At 42.7% G+C, this 16,235-nt stretch overlaps 1 protein-coding gene across 3 annotated transcripts in view; it reads left to right on the plus strand.

Moving 5' to 3' along the window:
• The window catches only part of LOC149869079 (uncharacterized), a 136,680-nt gene that overhangs the window by 91,127 nt on the left and 29,318 nt on the right, over window positions 1-16,235 (plus strand). For 2 of the 3 annotated variants that reach the window (XM_090039664.1, XM_090039665.1), the window contains one exon: window positions 7,124-7,216. The exons of the other annotated variant lie outside the window; for it this stretch is intronic. In XM_090039664.1, coding sequence (XP_089895790.1) covers window positions 7,124-7,216 — 93 coding nt within the window. The remainder of the gene's footprint in view (window positions 1-7,123; window positions 7,217-16,235) is intronic. 3 annotated transcript variants of the gene reach the window in all.

Consider the following 16,235-nt stretch of genomic DNA (forward strand, 5'->3'; position numbering starts at 1 on the left):
GCATCAGGATCTGGGAGAACATCTGTTCACCAGAGCGCCCCAAGGGGTAACAAGGATTAACTGTTATAAACTCCTCCAAGACCGTTTAAGGCTGGACATAAGGAAAAGTGTCTTTACTATCCAAGCCCTCAAGACCTGGAATAGACTTTCTCCAGAAGTGGTGCAGGAACCTACTCTGGACTCATTCAAGAAATGTTTGGATGCTTATCTTGGTGGGATCCTTTGACGCTAGCTGATTTTCCTGCCCCTGGGCAGGGGGCTGGACTTGATGGTCTTCAGGGTCCCTTCCAGCCCTAATGTCTATGAAATATATGTTCATTACAATGAACATTAAATGTCTGGGTGGCTGGGAGTAACAGTCAGGGCCGTATGTAGACTTAATGAGAGGCATGTGTGCACAACACTTTGAAGTGGGCTAAATGCTTTTGCACCACTTTACTGGTGTCAGTGTTGGCATAAAGCGCATTTATTCCAGCTGCTGTAGGAAATTCGGTGGCATAATGCACCTTAAATGACTTGGGGTGCAGTGAATTAAAAGTCCAACGAGAAGTTGTAGTGTGCTGCCGCTACAGCCGCAGAGCAAAGCACTGGGCTTTGTGTAGCTCTGTGGCTCTGCAGGAAGCCCTGCAGGCAGCCTGGTAGCAGCCCAGGAATCCAAGCTCCACCAAAGGAAAGCAATGAGCCTGATCTCTTTCCTGCCCCCAAGCCTGCCTGCCTGCCTGCCTGAGCTCTGCAGCGGCCTGGTGCTTCCCTCTGCAGCTGTGGTGCCCCCCGGGACCACCCGAGCCAGGTGCCTGTGGGCGGGGGCTGCTTGGGGGGATAGTGCTGCCACGGAGGGAAGTACCCTCCCCCTCCCCGCAGCCTAGGGACCGCTCTGCTTGCCAGCAGCTCGCCCTGCAGGAGAAACAGGTAAATTAGCAGGGTGTGTGCATGACACAGGGGTTTAATTGGCCCTAAATTGAAGTGGTGTTTTTAAAAACTCACCACTTCAATTTAGGGCCTGCATTTCATCTACACATAATCCAGAATGCTTTTATGGAGGTAGTTGTTCCTTGCAAAGCTTCTGTAAACGTTGCCAACTGGGCACAGACTGTTTCAGAGATTTGAGGTTATGATCATTAGCAGTGGGAAACATGGGATGACCTGAAATTCTACTCTGGTACTCCCTCCTTCGTTTTAATATAGAAAACAAAAAATAAAGGACAGAGATACCCATTCACCTGTGGGAAACAACTTTTCACAGAACACTCACTCAATTTCTGGCTTCACAGCCCTTATATTCAAGGGTCACCTTCCAGAAACAGGTCTGGGAACAAAAATTCATAATTTTACTGGAAACTAAACATAATGGACTAAACACAGATGATGGTTTTAAGACACATTATAATCTAACTGATGCCTGTTCCAACTTTTCAGTACTCTACAAGTAACAATGATCCTTTTTCCTCTTTCCCTCTGAATGGTCTTGTTCTTTTCAGCTGTAAGTTGATGTTGAATTTGTCCCACCAAAAAAACCCCATTGTCCTGGGACCCTACAGACATAGAGTTCCACTGTCCTGCTTCAAGTCTTTCTGAAGTGTGCAGGATAAAATGTAATAACCTCTGTACTGATCTGTCAAACCTTTGGACAGTCAGGCTCAAATGAGTCATTTATTTACAGCCTTACATAATTAGGTTATATATTCAACTAAACTTGCTTGCTTTGAATCGACTTCTGATAACTTTATTTTTTCTTGTTTATAGCCCTCTTCTGCTACCTTAAGTGTCTCTTTTATGTGTTGAGGTAAATCTAGGCTGTACTTATTTTTTTTTCTCAGATCTGATGAATTATGTCTGAAAGCTTGCTTAACATGTTTCCCAGTTATACAGTTGGTTCAATAAAAGATATCTCACATTTTTGGGACTATCATGGCTGCAACCATACTCAAGTCCTGTTATGGTATATGAAACAAGTCAATTAAGTGTGACGTGACCCCCTAAATAACTATTTTACTAGTCCTTCCAAAAACCTTGGGCTAATGCTATGCGTCACGGTAAAAGCATGGTATACAAGGGTTGATTATGTATGTGCATGAAAAAAATGTTAAATTAAATACTGGGGCTTTTTCAGCATAACTAAAATCTGGACATAATGATACAAATATGTATTATATAAATATGTAACGTTACATATACAGTGTATACATATACAGTATATACGTATATGTAATATACATATACATATATGTATATATATATATATACAATATATATATTGTGTGTATATATATATACTGTATATATACAATATACATATACAGTGTATACATATACAGTGTATACGTTACAAAATACAGTGTAATGTATTAATTTTATACTGTATATCAAATTCCTTCATTTATTTATAGATATATAAAATAGTCATGCATATAAAATCAATGATTATATAATAATTATAACAACATATGTATGTTATAATATTATAGTATATGTAATATACTTACATAATATTTATTATATTACAGTATTTATACTATGATGTAAACCAGGAGCAGGTTGGACCACAGAATATTTGTAGAATTTATTTATGGGTTAAAATGGGGGGTTCAGGAAGTAGGCGATGAATTTCCAGGTTGAATTTCTGTTTCTAGGTTAATTAAAATCTGATAGTGCAGTTTTGTGGGCCCCTAACGGCTAAGTTATACACTGACAAGGTTCCTGAAGCTTTTGAGACTTGCCTGAATAATAAAGAATCCAGTTATTGTTTCTCAGTCTGAGATTTGCTGCACTGGAGAAACAGTTTGTAGTTCATGTTTTAACTGTACTCCTTTTGCAAACTGGAGATATTTGTTCAACCTAGACACTGTCCCCCAATTACACCTTCACATTTTATTTCCCATATAAGCATCCTCACATACATCAGGGTTTTTTGCTTTATGCTGTAGCCTAATGATCAGACTTTTGTATCTTACCTACATCAGCCAGACTACTGCTTTCTGTTGTCATTGCATTTAAGTTTAGATATTAGTTTAATATTTTTTAATTCTCTCAAGATGTATTTTGTTCTGTTTTAAATATGAATTACTGAAAAGTAGAAAGATGCTCTCACATCCCATGAAGGCTTGGTTATGTACTGTGCTTAAACCTTCAATAGAGCCTGCAGCTAAATATTTGTGAAAGTGATAAATGATGCAGATACTTCCTCATTTAGAACCCAGATCTTAAAGTCAACAGTTCAAAAGTGTTTCATGTTGTATTCAGAAACATTTAGGACTATGGACAGGCTGTATGAATCAGTAAGCTTTACTGTTATTAATGCTAAAAAATACAAGTCAACCTGTATTTCCTGATCTTAATCCAAAAATGAGTAGCTAGCCAGAAAATCACCTGATATCCTTTGAGAAAAATGCTTCTAGCTCCCTACTGAATCGATTTATACAGTGTGCTTCTATATGGCTACGGTCAGCAGTTTATTCCATTAAATGAAAATAGGTTTTGCTTGAGTTAGTGATATGACTAACTCTTCCGTCAGTCTGACCCACTGTGACTAAATGATTGTACTTACTATCTTGAACAGTGTGTTAGTATGTATTCTTACAGTTTCAGATCTGATATGACCCTATAATCTCTATGCCTTACTTTTTCCCTAAGTGATATAGTCCAGGTTTCTTATTATTCTTATAACCCTAAGTACTCACTCAACAAAGCTACCTTTTTTGGTGCATATTTTTATATCTATGCAATATCATTTCCTTGATGATTTAGAACTGAATAAAGTATAAATAATTGAAGAATTAGAACTGAATAAAGTATTCTACTTTTTTGTGTTTGAGTAAAGAATACTATTGGTCACATATGGAATAGAAACTTGCTAATTATCTTATTGATAAATATTTAAATGTTGGCTTCAAAAGTAATCTTTAATGGGTTGAAAGTAGAAATAATATACCAGTCTTCTACCATCCACATAGGTCTACGTACCTCCATATTCAAATCTCACGCATAAGTAATTGTGCTGCTCTATCCTAACAGGCCAATTTTTACCAAAAGTGTATCCAAACTTTTTGTGCCACTTTTCCTTCTTGAACGTCTCAGAAAGGAAGTTTCAACAACTAGATTCTCTTGCATTCACTTGTACTCAGTTGGCCAAGACAGGAGGTGATGTCTAGGAGAATACAAGATATATTGGTGGGAATCCCTGGGAGTCTAAATTAGTGTCTGTAACATGAGAAGCTACTGGAAGGGATACATTACATCTATTTGGATTTGCCTCTGAGTTTGGCCTATATAGTAATTTGGTATTTCAGATGCACCCTGCCCCCGGATACAGTCAGAGAAATCTTTGAGAGACACTCCCAGGGTTTCATATACCTTTAGGGGTGTCCTTCAGCCCCAAACCCCTCACTACCACCTGCTGCTTGAGCACTGGGAACAGATTGAGATGCTCCCAAGGTCGCCTCTGTGACCAATGATGCTTCAGGTTTGCTCATCTCACGTAGATGTTGGCAGCTCTCAGCAAAGAGGATGTTTCCAGCTAAAAAAATCATACCCTTGTCTGGTCATGTACTCAGAAATGGTACATCCCCACCCTTCCTTGGATAAAAGAGGCCGATCCATGTGGTCAAGTGTTCTAAAATCACCTTTTCACTAACCAAATAGTAAGCTATAAAAGCTAACAAAAAGATTTATTATAAGAACAAGAAAAAATATAAGAAATCAGTAATCATATGTTGAGATACAGAGATATAAGAATAAACAAACAAAAGGAGATATCAGAGCAATTAATCTGTTCTTAAGCTTAAGAATGAAGCTCCCACTTCGCCCAATAGGTCATAAAGCAGCTCCGGTCACTGACCTCCATATCTGGGCCCCTTGCAAGTTCTCCTGTAAGCCAGTTTCACTCAGCCCATTGGCTGAGGGCCTAAAATCATTCTTTATGGCTGATGACAAACTAAAGCTACACACTTGCTCTTTCTTATCTGGCCATTTTCACACATTATCCATTGGATTTTTGAGAAGCTCATACTATGCATGAAACTTCCTGCCCCCAAAAGTGTATTTGTTTACCAGACCAGAAGCCTTTTCTGATCTAATTATGACCAGGAGAATATGTACGTTCTTTTATACACGACTATTATAGTTCCTGTATCCTAAAGATACCATCTCTCACTTAACTTCTCCGCTGTGAGTAACGTCATTCCCTGAAAGCCTGAATAGCCAGGTGGTATTCTCACCACAGACCTCTTCTTTTAAAATGTAGATTCATCATTGTTTGGAAGGGCCTGGTTTATGAGCTGCAAACAATACCTGTAAGGGTCTGCTTAGCTGTCCATTATAAATACCTATGTTGGATGATAGTTCTCAGTGATTACTTCTCTCAAGTTATAGTAGGTGAGGAATGATTAAGTGAATAATTGTCCTACTAAACAGTCTTGGCCAGAATATTAAAATATATGAAAATTACTTTTATAACAAAAGCCACAATTCATACAGACATAATGATAGGCAAGGTCAAGCTGCATTTAGCTTATACGTAGTCAATATGCCATATCAGTCAGATAAACTCAAGAAAACATGTATGACATTCTGTGAACACCTCAAAATACTGTAGGTTCATGAAAGTACTGAAATTGCAAAAGATCGTCTTGACCGGTATGCTGATAGTTCCAAACTTGCTCCTTTTAAAAAAAAATGAAATGGCTAAGTTCCTCTTATTTTCAGTGGAAGTGAGGTAAGGTCCAATATGTAATTTACAGATTATGCTGTTTATCTGTAGAGACAAATGCAGGCAGCTTGGGTAGTCCAGGGGAGGCAGAGTGGAAACGTTTGCAAACCATGGCAGAGAGCTGGGTCAGAGGTGAAGGCAAAAAGTTGCTGATCCTTGGTCTAGGTGGCCTGAGAATTTTGCTTCTACCATGTAGATCAAGAAACTGAAACTGTCAGCCATCAAAAATATGAAAGATTGACTGCACAGATAACTTTGAATCAAGTATGTATCTAAACTGAGTTGCAGAGAATGTGGTTCTTTTGGAACTGAAAGGGGCATAAGGTGTGTGTTGGCTTATAAGGTTGAATCTGAGTCAGTATACACTTTCTAGATTTTCAGCATCAGTGTCTTCTCTAGAGAAATTTCAGACCAAAGTGTATAGACAGATCTGTTCAAGAAATTAACACAACAATGGTGATATTTCCATTCTTGTTACAAGATCATTCTGTCCCTCACCATTGTGTGCACTGAAATTCCCTACTTCCTGACTGCTACCCACAAAAGCTTTCCTTTCTAAAGTACTACAGATTTGTCCCGTCCATAATTGCTTGTATTTTTTATTTGATTTGATAAACCTCTTAGGCTGCTATTTTTGTTTATTTGCATTCTCCTCATAATATATTCCATTTTAACTTTATGAATATTATTAAATCTATCATGCCTTTGTTCCTTCTTCATGGTTTGCATATTGAATTATAAAGCAATCCCATATCAGACATAAATATGTATTGTCAGCTTTATTTCCTTTGTCTAATGCAATGTGGTCTACGTTCAGGTAATTGAAGTTTCCAGTTACCACCATTTTGGCCTTTATGCAGCTTTCTCACTTCAGCCATACTGTTATTCTGTCTTATCAGCTAGTTCAGGATTCATTTGTTTCAAGTTTTACCTCTGGCAGTATCCTCAGAAATAATCCTTGGTGATGTCACACTAATATTAGTTGCCTAACATCATGTCTTTTGGTAAAGAAAAACAGTTTCTTCTTCAATAACATACACTTAGGTGTATGCTTTGATCATTTGTTTATATCTTCTTAATAATTAGTATTGATTATTATTTCTAGAATTATTGTTTTTCATCTAAGGCTTAGTCATCTTTGATATTATTGGTAGGCAAATTCTCAATATCAATGTTGAATATTGATTACACAATATAAATGTTGAAACGATTGAACTCACAATATCAAAGTTGTGCCCATCTTCAAGAATGGGAGGAGAGAGGACCCAGGGAACTACAGGTCAATCAACCTGACCTCAGAAAAATTCTCAAGGAGTCCATATGCGATATGCTAGTAGAAGGCAAATACTGACTGACAGCCATCACAGTTTTGTTGCAGGTACATCATGTCTGACTAACCTCATCTCTTTCTATGAACAGGTTAATCGGCACCTGACTAAAGGAGATGAGGTCGATGTCATTTACTTGGACTTTAGGAAGGCCTTTGACTTGGTGTCCAATGAGGCTCTCAAGGTAAAACTATGGGCCCAACAATTCAATGGCCAGATGGTGGGAAATTGGCTGCGGGGTCAGACCCAGGGAGTACTAATAGATGGATATGTGTTGACTTGGCAGAAGGTAGCCAGTGGAACCCCCCAGGGTTCGGTAGTTGAACCAGAGCTTTTCAACATCTTCATCAGTGAGTTGGATGTGGGAGTGAAAAGCACACTGACAAAGTTCACTGATGACACAAAGCTGTGGGGAAGTGTGGCCACACATCAGGGTAGGCTGATGATTCAGGTGGACCTAGACAGATTAGTCTGCAACAAACTTACAGGCTTGGTGGTGCTATGCTAGCTAGCACCATGTCTGAAAGGGACTTGGGGGTCATAATTGACCATAAAATGGGACCTGGGATCATAATTGCCCATAAAGTTAATATGATACACTAGTGTGATGCTATAATTAGCAGAACAAACAATACAGTAACATGCATCAACCAACGCATCTCAAGCAACACTAAGGAACCTGTTCTCCTGCTCTGCTCGGCATTGGTGAAGCCACAGCTGGAGTACTGCATCCAGTTCTGTGTGCCACACTTCAGGAAGGATATAGAGAAACTTGAGAGAGTCCAGAGAAGAGCCACTCATATGATTAGAGGCCTGAAGAGGCAGCTATACAAGGAAAGTCTATGGGACTGTTCTGCCTAGAAAAGAGAAGACTTCTGGGGGATTTGATGGCAGCTTGCAAATATATCAGGGGTGAGCATCAAGGGCCAGGCAAAAAACTGAAGAGGCCCAGGGGAAAACCGGGAACAACAGTTATAAATTCCTAGAAGAAGGTTTCAGACTGGATATAAAGAAAAATGGCTTCATGGTTTGTGTGACCACACTCGACTCCCAGTAGGTGGTGCAGCCACCTACCCTGCTCCCAGTAGGTGGTGCAGCCACCTACTCTGGAGACTTTCAAAAGGAAATTAGTTGCACACCTTGCTGGGGCTATTTGACCACAGCAGTTTTTCCTGCCCAGAGCAGGGGGGCTGGACCCAATTATCTCACAAGGTCCCTTCCAGCCCTAAACTTCTGTGAATCTGTGAAAAAGATATTCTAGGTACCTTTGGTGGCTGGTTTTCTTTGTTGGTAATCTACTAGGCAAGAAATAGGAGATAGGTCATCAACAGCCACAATGAACTAACATCTTCAGAAATCAGTTTTCTTGTCCATCACTATAAGGAAGCAATGGTTTTGGAAGTACTACTTCAGATCAATGGATAACTGAACTGGGTTCCAGACTTAGCTAGGGATAGATTTTCCAAAAGTAAAAGATGAGGAAGTTAGTACATGCTGGAGAGAAATGGGAAGAGTTTTGCTGATGTATGCATTGTCATAGTGCAAATGTTTCAGATTAATCTCAGATTTAATAAACCTTTATTTCCAACTAGCCAATTGTCCATCAAAAATGATGAGAAGCGAGGTGGCTGGGGATAGCGGCCTGCATCTGGCCCCACTTCCCCACCCCCCACCTTCAGGCCTGGGCCCACTCCCCATCTCCTCCCCACCGCTTTGGGGCTGCAGTGGGGGTGTTCCCCCCTGCTGGCTCCACATCCCCGTCCACTCCACCACCATCACCTACAGGGCCAGAACGGCCAGGCCACCTCTTGGCCTTGCCTCACCCCATCCTCTTTGTTTTCATGGCCTGCAGGGAGTAGTGGGGATGGGGCCAGCACTACTGGCCCTGCCGCCCTCCATCCACTCCATTGCTGCTGCCTAAAGTGTTGAGGAGTGGGTTGGGGCCAGTGGTACTGGCCTTGCTGCAGGAGGGGGCATTTGCTCCATTGCCTACTTGGGGGGATGGGTACAGAGTCTAGACTCCACTCACCCTCACCTCCGCCACGTCAGGGCTGGGGCCACGCCTACCAATTCGGGACTGATCCTGTTTCCTACCCCCCATAGCTTCAGGCCCAACCTGTTCCCCCCTCAGCAGGTCAGGTTTGGGGCTGTGGCCCTAACCCTGTTCCCGCTGCACTGTTGCCACGTCTTCCACAAAGTGGGGGGCTCTCCCTCTTTCCCCCATTCTGCCATAGGGCTGGGCCTGGCTCCCCCACCCTCCCTGCTGCTGTTTTGGGGTCAGGCTGGGCCCAGTGTGCCCCGCTGCCCTCTCTGCTGCTGCTATCACCTCCAAGGAGCAAGGGGGAGAGAGGTCAGCAGAACAGTTCTGTCTGCTGTGTTCCCACTGCCACCAGGGAGCAGGGCACAGGGGAAAGTGAAGCCTTGCCTTCCCGTTCCATCCCATATGAACCCACCATCATGGCAGAGCTCCACCATGCTGCCACCTCCTGGCTGAATGCTGTATTCTCACTCTGATTTGGTTTTCCCTGTCAGCTAATCAGAGTGCAAACAAAGTGTTATGGACAAACAGACAGACTGTGGTTTTTATAATATTAGAATTCTAATTCTCCATAACTCCAGAAGCACTTTGGTCGCCACAGCAATACTGATCACAATGGTGGGAGTCTACTACAGACCTCCTACCCAAAGTCCTGAGTTCGACCAGGAGTTTGCCTGGGAGCTGGCTGAGGCCGCATGCTCCAGGACCATGGCTGTCATGGGTGACTTCAATTATCTGGAAATCTCGTGGGAGGATCACTCAGCAAAATCCAAGTGGTCGCAAAGCTTCTTCTCGGGTGAATGACCTCTACCTGACTCAAGAAGTCTATGGGCCAATGAGAGGCAAAGCGCTGCTCAACCTGGTACTGGCTACAGGGGATGACCTAATCGGCGACCTAGTGATTGATGGAAAGCTGGGTGACAGCGACCACGAGCTGATCACCTTCACCATTCACAGTAAAGCTGGGAAGTCTGTCAGCAACACGGAAGTCCTTGACTTCAGAAAAGCCAACTTTAAAAAGCTCAGGAGGCTTATCAGTCAGGCCCTAAGGGACCATGACCCCAGGGAGAGGGGAGTTCAAGAAGAGTGGTTGCTCCTCAAGGGAGCGATCCTCAATGCACAAGCTAAGTCCATTCCATCTCAGAGGAAAGGCAGCAAGAGGGCACAGCAGCCCCCCTGGCTCTCCAGAGACCTAGTAGACCTCCTAAGGCTAAAAAGAAAAGTCTACAAAGGATGGAGGATGGGATTCACCTCCAAGGAGGATTATTCTGCACTGGTCTGGTCCTGCAGGGAGCAAACCAGGAAAGCCAAGGCTGCAACTGAACTCCAACTAGCTTGAACATCAAGGACAACAAAAAGTCCTTTTTCAGATATGTGGGGAGCCGGAGGAAAAGCAAGGGCAATGTTGGAGCCCTGCTGAACCAGATGGGGTAACTGACAACTGACGCCCAGGAAAAAGCCAACCTATTAAATGGGTACGTTGTGTTGGTCTTTCATCAGTCCATGCCCATGCCTGCTATGGGACAGGGAGGTCCGGGTGAGGGAGACCCCCTGCCCTCCATAAATGCTGACCTCGTGAAGGAACATCTTGAGAAGCTGGATACCTTCAAGTCAGCTGGCCCTGACAATCTACACCTCAGGGTACTCAAGGAGCTGGTGAGCATCATAGCCCAGCCCCTGGCATGGATCTTAAAAACTCCTGGTGCTCTGGTGTAGTGCCCAAAGACTGGAAGAAGGCCAATGTGGTGCCTATCTTCAAAAAAGGGAGGAAAGTGGATCCGGCTAACTATAGGCCCATTAGCCTGACTTCTATCCTGGGGAAGATCTTAGAAAAGTTTATTAAAGAGGCCATCCTTAATGGACTGGCTGACACCAACATTCTAAGGGATAGCCAGCACGGGTTTGTTGTGGGTAGGTCTTGCTTGACCAACCTCATTTCCTTGTATGACCAGGTCACCTATCACCTGGACAAGGGAGAAGAGGTTGATGTCATATATCTTGACTTCAAAAAAGCCTTTGATCTGGTATCCCATGATCACCTCTTGGCAAAACTGGCCAATTGTGGCCTTGGGTCCACCATGATCCATTGGCTGGGAAATTGGCTCCGTGGTTGGACCCAAAGGGTTGTAATTGATGGCAGTCACTCATCACGCGCATGATCAGAGGTCAGGAAAACAGATCTTACGATGACAGGCTGAGAGCCATGGGACTCTTTAGCCTGGAAAAGCGTAGGCTCAGGGGTGATCTGATGGCCACCTACAAGTTTATCAGGGGTGACCACCAGGATCTGGGGGAACATCTGTTCACCAGAGCGCCCCATGGGATGACGAGGTCGAACGGTCACAAACTCCTGCAAGACCGTTTCAGGCTGGACATAAGGAAAAATTTCTTTACTGTCCGAGCCCCCAAGGTCTGGAACAGTCTGCCAGCGGAGGTGGTTCAAGCGCCTACATTGAACACCTTCAAGAGTAAACTGGATGCTTATCTTGCTGGGATCCTATGACCCCAGCTGACTTCCTGCCCTTTGGGCAGGGGGCTGGACTCGATGATCTCCCGAGGTCCCTTCCAGCCCTAATGTCTATGAAATCTATGAAATATGAAATCTATGAAATCATGGTGTCCTGTGACCAGTGGGGTCCCTCAAGGCTCTGTTCTTGGACCCATATTGTTCAACATCTTCATTAATGATGTGGACATTGGAGTCAGAAGTGGACTGGCCAAGTTCACCGATGACACCAAACTTCGGGGCAAAGCATCCACACCAGAAGACAGAAGGGTGATCCAGGCCAACCTGGACAGGCTCAGCAAATGGGCGGACGAGAACCTGATGGTGTTTAACACTGAAAAATACAAGGTTCTCCACCTTGGGAAGAAAAACCTGCAGCATCCTTATAGGCTCGGCAGTGCTATGCTGGCTAGCACTGCGGAAGAAAAAGACTTGGGAGTCATCATTGACCACAAGATGAACATGAGCCTGCAATGCGATGCTGCGGCTAGTAAAGCGACCAAAATGCTGGCGTGCATCCATAGATGCTTCTCGAGCAAATCCCGGGACGTCATTCTCCCCTTGTACTCGGCCTTGGTGAGGCCGCAGCTGGAGTACTGTGTCCAGTTTTGGGCTCCACAATTCAAAAAGCATGTGGAGAAGCTTGAGAGAGTCCAGAGGAGAGCCACATGCATGATCAGAGGTCAGGAAAACAGATTTTATGATGATAGGCATGGGACTCTTTAGCCTGGAAAAGCATAGGCTTAGGGGTGATCTGATGGCCACCTATAAATTTATCAAGGGTGACCACCAGGATCTGGGGGAACGTTTGTTCACCAGAGCGCCCCAAGGGATGACAAGGTTGAACGGTCACAAACTCCTGCAAGACCGTTTCAGGCTGGACATAAGAAAGAATTTCTTTACTATCCAAGCCCCCAAGGTCTGGAACAGTCTGCCAGCGGAGGTGGTTCAAGCACCTACATTGAACACCTTCAAGAGTAAATTGGATGCTTATCTTGCTGGGATCCTATGACCCCAGCTGACTTCCTGCCCTTTGGGCAGGGGGCTGGACTCAATGAACTCCCGAGGTCCCTTCCAGCCCTAATGTCTATGAAATCTATGAAAAAATAAGACAGAAGATAATTGATTTTACAATTTATCTCGAAAATACAGTAAAATGCCTGTTATCCGGCAAGAGTGGGGAATGAGAAGTGCCGATAAGCTAAAAGTGCCAGTTACCTGAGTCACAGAGTTTGTGGCTGGACGCAGAGCTGGGGGGGTGAGGAGGAAGGGGGTGGAAGCAGCCATGCATAGAGCAGTGGCAGTGCAGGGTGTGGTGGGTGGTGGTGGTGGCAACTGCTGCGTGCAAGCATCACTTTTGGTGCAGCACGACACTGAAATTCTGGTTAGTAAGGTATTCTGGTTGGTGAAGTACCAGATAACAGAACTTTTACTGTATATTTGATATAGTCTATTACACATACATGCACATGCACAGCACTGCAAGATGGCATTTTCATATCCTTATTCAACTAGGTCTTTATAACTGTTTAACATAATGTGAGAATTAGTGGACTCAAACAAAAACCTAGCTCCAAATGCTTTAAATTTTAGAAACTCTTGGTCTAGGTTTCAATTTCTTGTCTTGCTTCCATGATTGCTAGTAAAAGGCTTTGAATTCTGTAGTGTTAGGTGAGACAGAGCACTGTGTACGTGAGAACAGTGTGGAAAGGAAGCACTATTACCGTTCCTTTTTTCATAATTACTTTTTCTTATAATTGATTTTGTTTTGGGCAATGGTACATTGACAAGTCATGGAAAAAGTAACAGTTTCCAAATCCTACTGATTTATCAATGACTATTCCAGACTGATTAATGTTCACTAGGGCTTAGGAGAGTGTTTGGGACTGCCACATCCAGACAATGATGCCCCAAAGAAATGTCACTGCAGTATCAGTTATGACTGATCAACAATAAACATATGACTTGCAGTCTTGATGGTCTACAGAATATGTGAAGAGAAAGATCTGGTGATATTTTGTATTGCACTAGTGTCAAACATAACATCTGTGGGCCGCATCTGGTTTGCAGAGCTTCTGTCTGGCTTGTGAGGCCACTAGAAATAGGGGTCATGGCCAGTGGGCCATAAAATCTTGGGCCCTCAGAGACTGGTAGACATAGTAATTGGCAGTAGGAAGCTAAGCAAGGGCTGATACCACTCCTGTTGCTCTCCAGCTGTTTCTCCCATAGCCATTGCCATGGCCCCAAATTCTCAGCTGCTGGCCCTGCTGCTGCCATATGCCCTGTACCAGAGCTCGAGCTGCCACCATGGCACAAAGTATACAGTGGTGGTGGTAGCTTGATCTTTGCTGAGGCAGCAGCTCTGACTCAGGCACAAGAAGCCACCACTACTACTGCAGACCCACAGGGAGTACTGCAGTCTGGATCTGGCTCAGGGCACAAGGTGAGTTTTATGCCCCTCTTTTATTGCTCAACTGTATTGTAGGGAGACATTTTAGAACATGTTTTCAGGCGCTAAAGGCCCTTCCTTAGGTCTTACTATCCAAGTGGGCCAAGAAGAGATATTACCAAACAAATCTTGCTTCCAACAGTCGAAGACTGCTTTAGAGGGCAATTCGTCTGACATTCCCTACTGTCCAGCTGTAGAATGCTCTAGGAATAAATGGGTTTAAGGGGACATATAGTGACAATGGGTTAGGAACTCATAGTTTACTCTCAGATTGACTATTAAATTAAGTTGGCTCAGCCTGGTTCTCTGAGGCCTTATGCTGATGGTCCATTAGATTTCTAAACAAATTCATGTATTTAAAAATCATATGATATTTTCACAAGAGTTTGCCTTGGTATCTTGGCCAAATATTACATTCCATTTGTCTTAATTCCTTTTTCATTTTTACAGCATAAAATATTTACTTCCCATGTCAGTGTTGCCGACACTATTATAATGCCTGCCAGGTTCCATCACTTGCACAGTTACATTTGTGTAGTCAGTGAAAAGTTATTTCTATGTAGGGATAGTAGCTTTTAATTCTGTGGAGCACCGTGAGAGTGATAAAAGGTGTGACAAATTCAAGAAACTACATTTTTATTTTTTCCCTGCTGGGTGTGTTTCAGACCTTGCTATAGCCTGTTTGACAAATCTGCAAAAGGAAATAAAAGTTTGGGCAGGTTTTTTTTTCACTTTAGCAATTTCTCTTTGTATCTTTTTCATTGCTAGTAGATCTTTTAAATGGTACAAGACAAATTTATAAGCAAGCAAGTAACCTGCCTGGCTTTTGATATATAGTGCTCTGTGGGTGTATTTGTGTGTATTGGGTGAGGGAAGAATGGGATTAATATTTTCAGATGTTTTGCCTATCTGATAAAGAAAGATGATAATGAGGCCCTAGATGAAATATAATGTATATGTGGTCTGCCTAATCCAGGAATGGAAGGGGAAAAATATCCTCTTAATGAGAACTTGGAACTTTTCTTTCAGGTATTTCAAATTATCAGCAAATTGCTCAATCACCTGCACTAAGTCCACGTATGCCTGTGTACTGTGTATAATTTATTCACTATAAAAATATTTCCCTACTGTCTAGTCAGTGACTGGCTGCAGAGCAGAAGCAATTTCCTGTTATGGCTAATAATATTCAAGACAAATACAAAGATGGGAGACTGGATAGATCACATGTTAGAGAATATTTCACTGCTCGAATTACTAACTTGGTAGTAACTAAAAATAAGTCATAATTGAGTATTTGGTGATGAACTGGCCATCTCAGGCCAGTTTGTATTGCACTAAAACAGCTAACATGATTAACACACATTGGCATTGGTGCTAGTAGCTCCAGCACAAAGGTCAAGGATGTCTGACCTTAGAGATTGAATTATTTTCTCATTTGTTTTGTTGATACTTCTGTAATATGTTTCATTCATGCTGTCAGTCCCACGATTCTTTCTGCCTGATGAGCACAGACTTACATTCCCTGTAATGTTGTTATGGCCCCTTGTAGGAACAAGTTCCACAGAAGAGAAAAGAGTGATGCCCTGTATCTGAACACTCCTGAACTCTAGAAACTTCTGGCTCAAATCTGTGACTTTTGATCATTCTCAGTGTCTAATAATTGCATTATATTGACCAGACCACCTACAAGACAAAGTTACCCCCCACCAATTGGCATGCCATGGGGGGGAAAAGCATCTTGTCTTACATTCATGTACAAGGAAACCATATAAAATACATAGTCCATCTTTGAATTGCTGTAAAAAACAAAACAAAAATAAAAATCAGTATGTGCTCAGTAATGGAAACCATCTATGAAGCTAATTAAATGCAGCCAGCACTGGGCATGCTATAAAACATATGGGGCATATTAGTTGGGATAATCATACTATGGTAACCTACCACAGGGATAGGTTAATGCAACTCATTTTGATAAAATATATGATAATTCTCATTGAGCAAAGTCCTATTCAGTACTGACTCTTTTTCAAGTCATGGTGAGCCACTTCATTGCATACATTTTTTACTTCCTCTTCACTCCCACAGCTGAGATGCACTTTTCTTTCCCATTTACAATGATTCCTCTTTCTTCACCAGCCTTAAATGCCTGGCAAACATCACCAAGTAGGGCCCCAAACAGTTCACTCAGAATCCCTCTGTTGGTTCCTCTG

Source organism: Crocodylus siamensis, chromosome 3, assembly GCF_052110815.1.
Source record: "Crocodylus siamensis isolate JL-2025a chromosome 3, ASM5211081v1, whole genome shotgun sequence".
NCBI classification, from domain to species: Eukaryota; Metazoa; Chordata; order Crocodylia; family Crocodylidae; genus Crocodylus; species Crocodylus siamensis.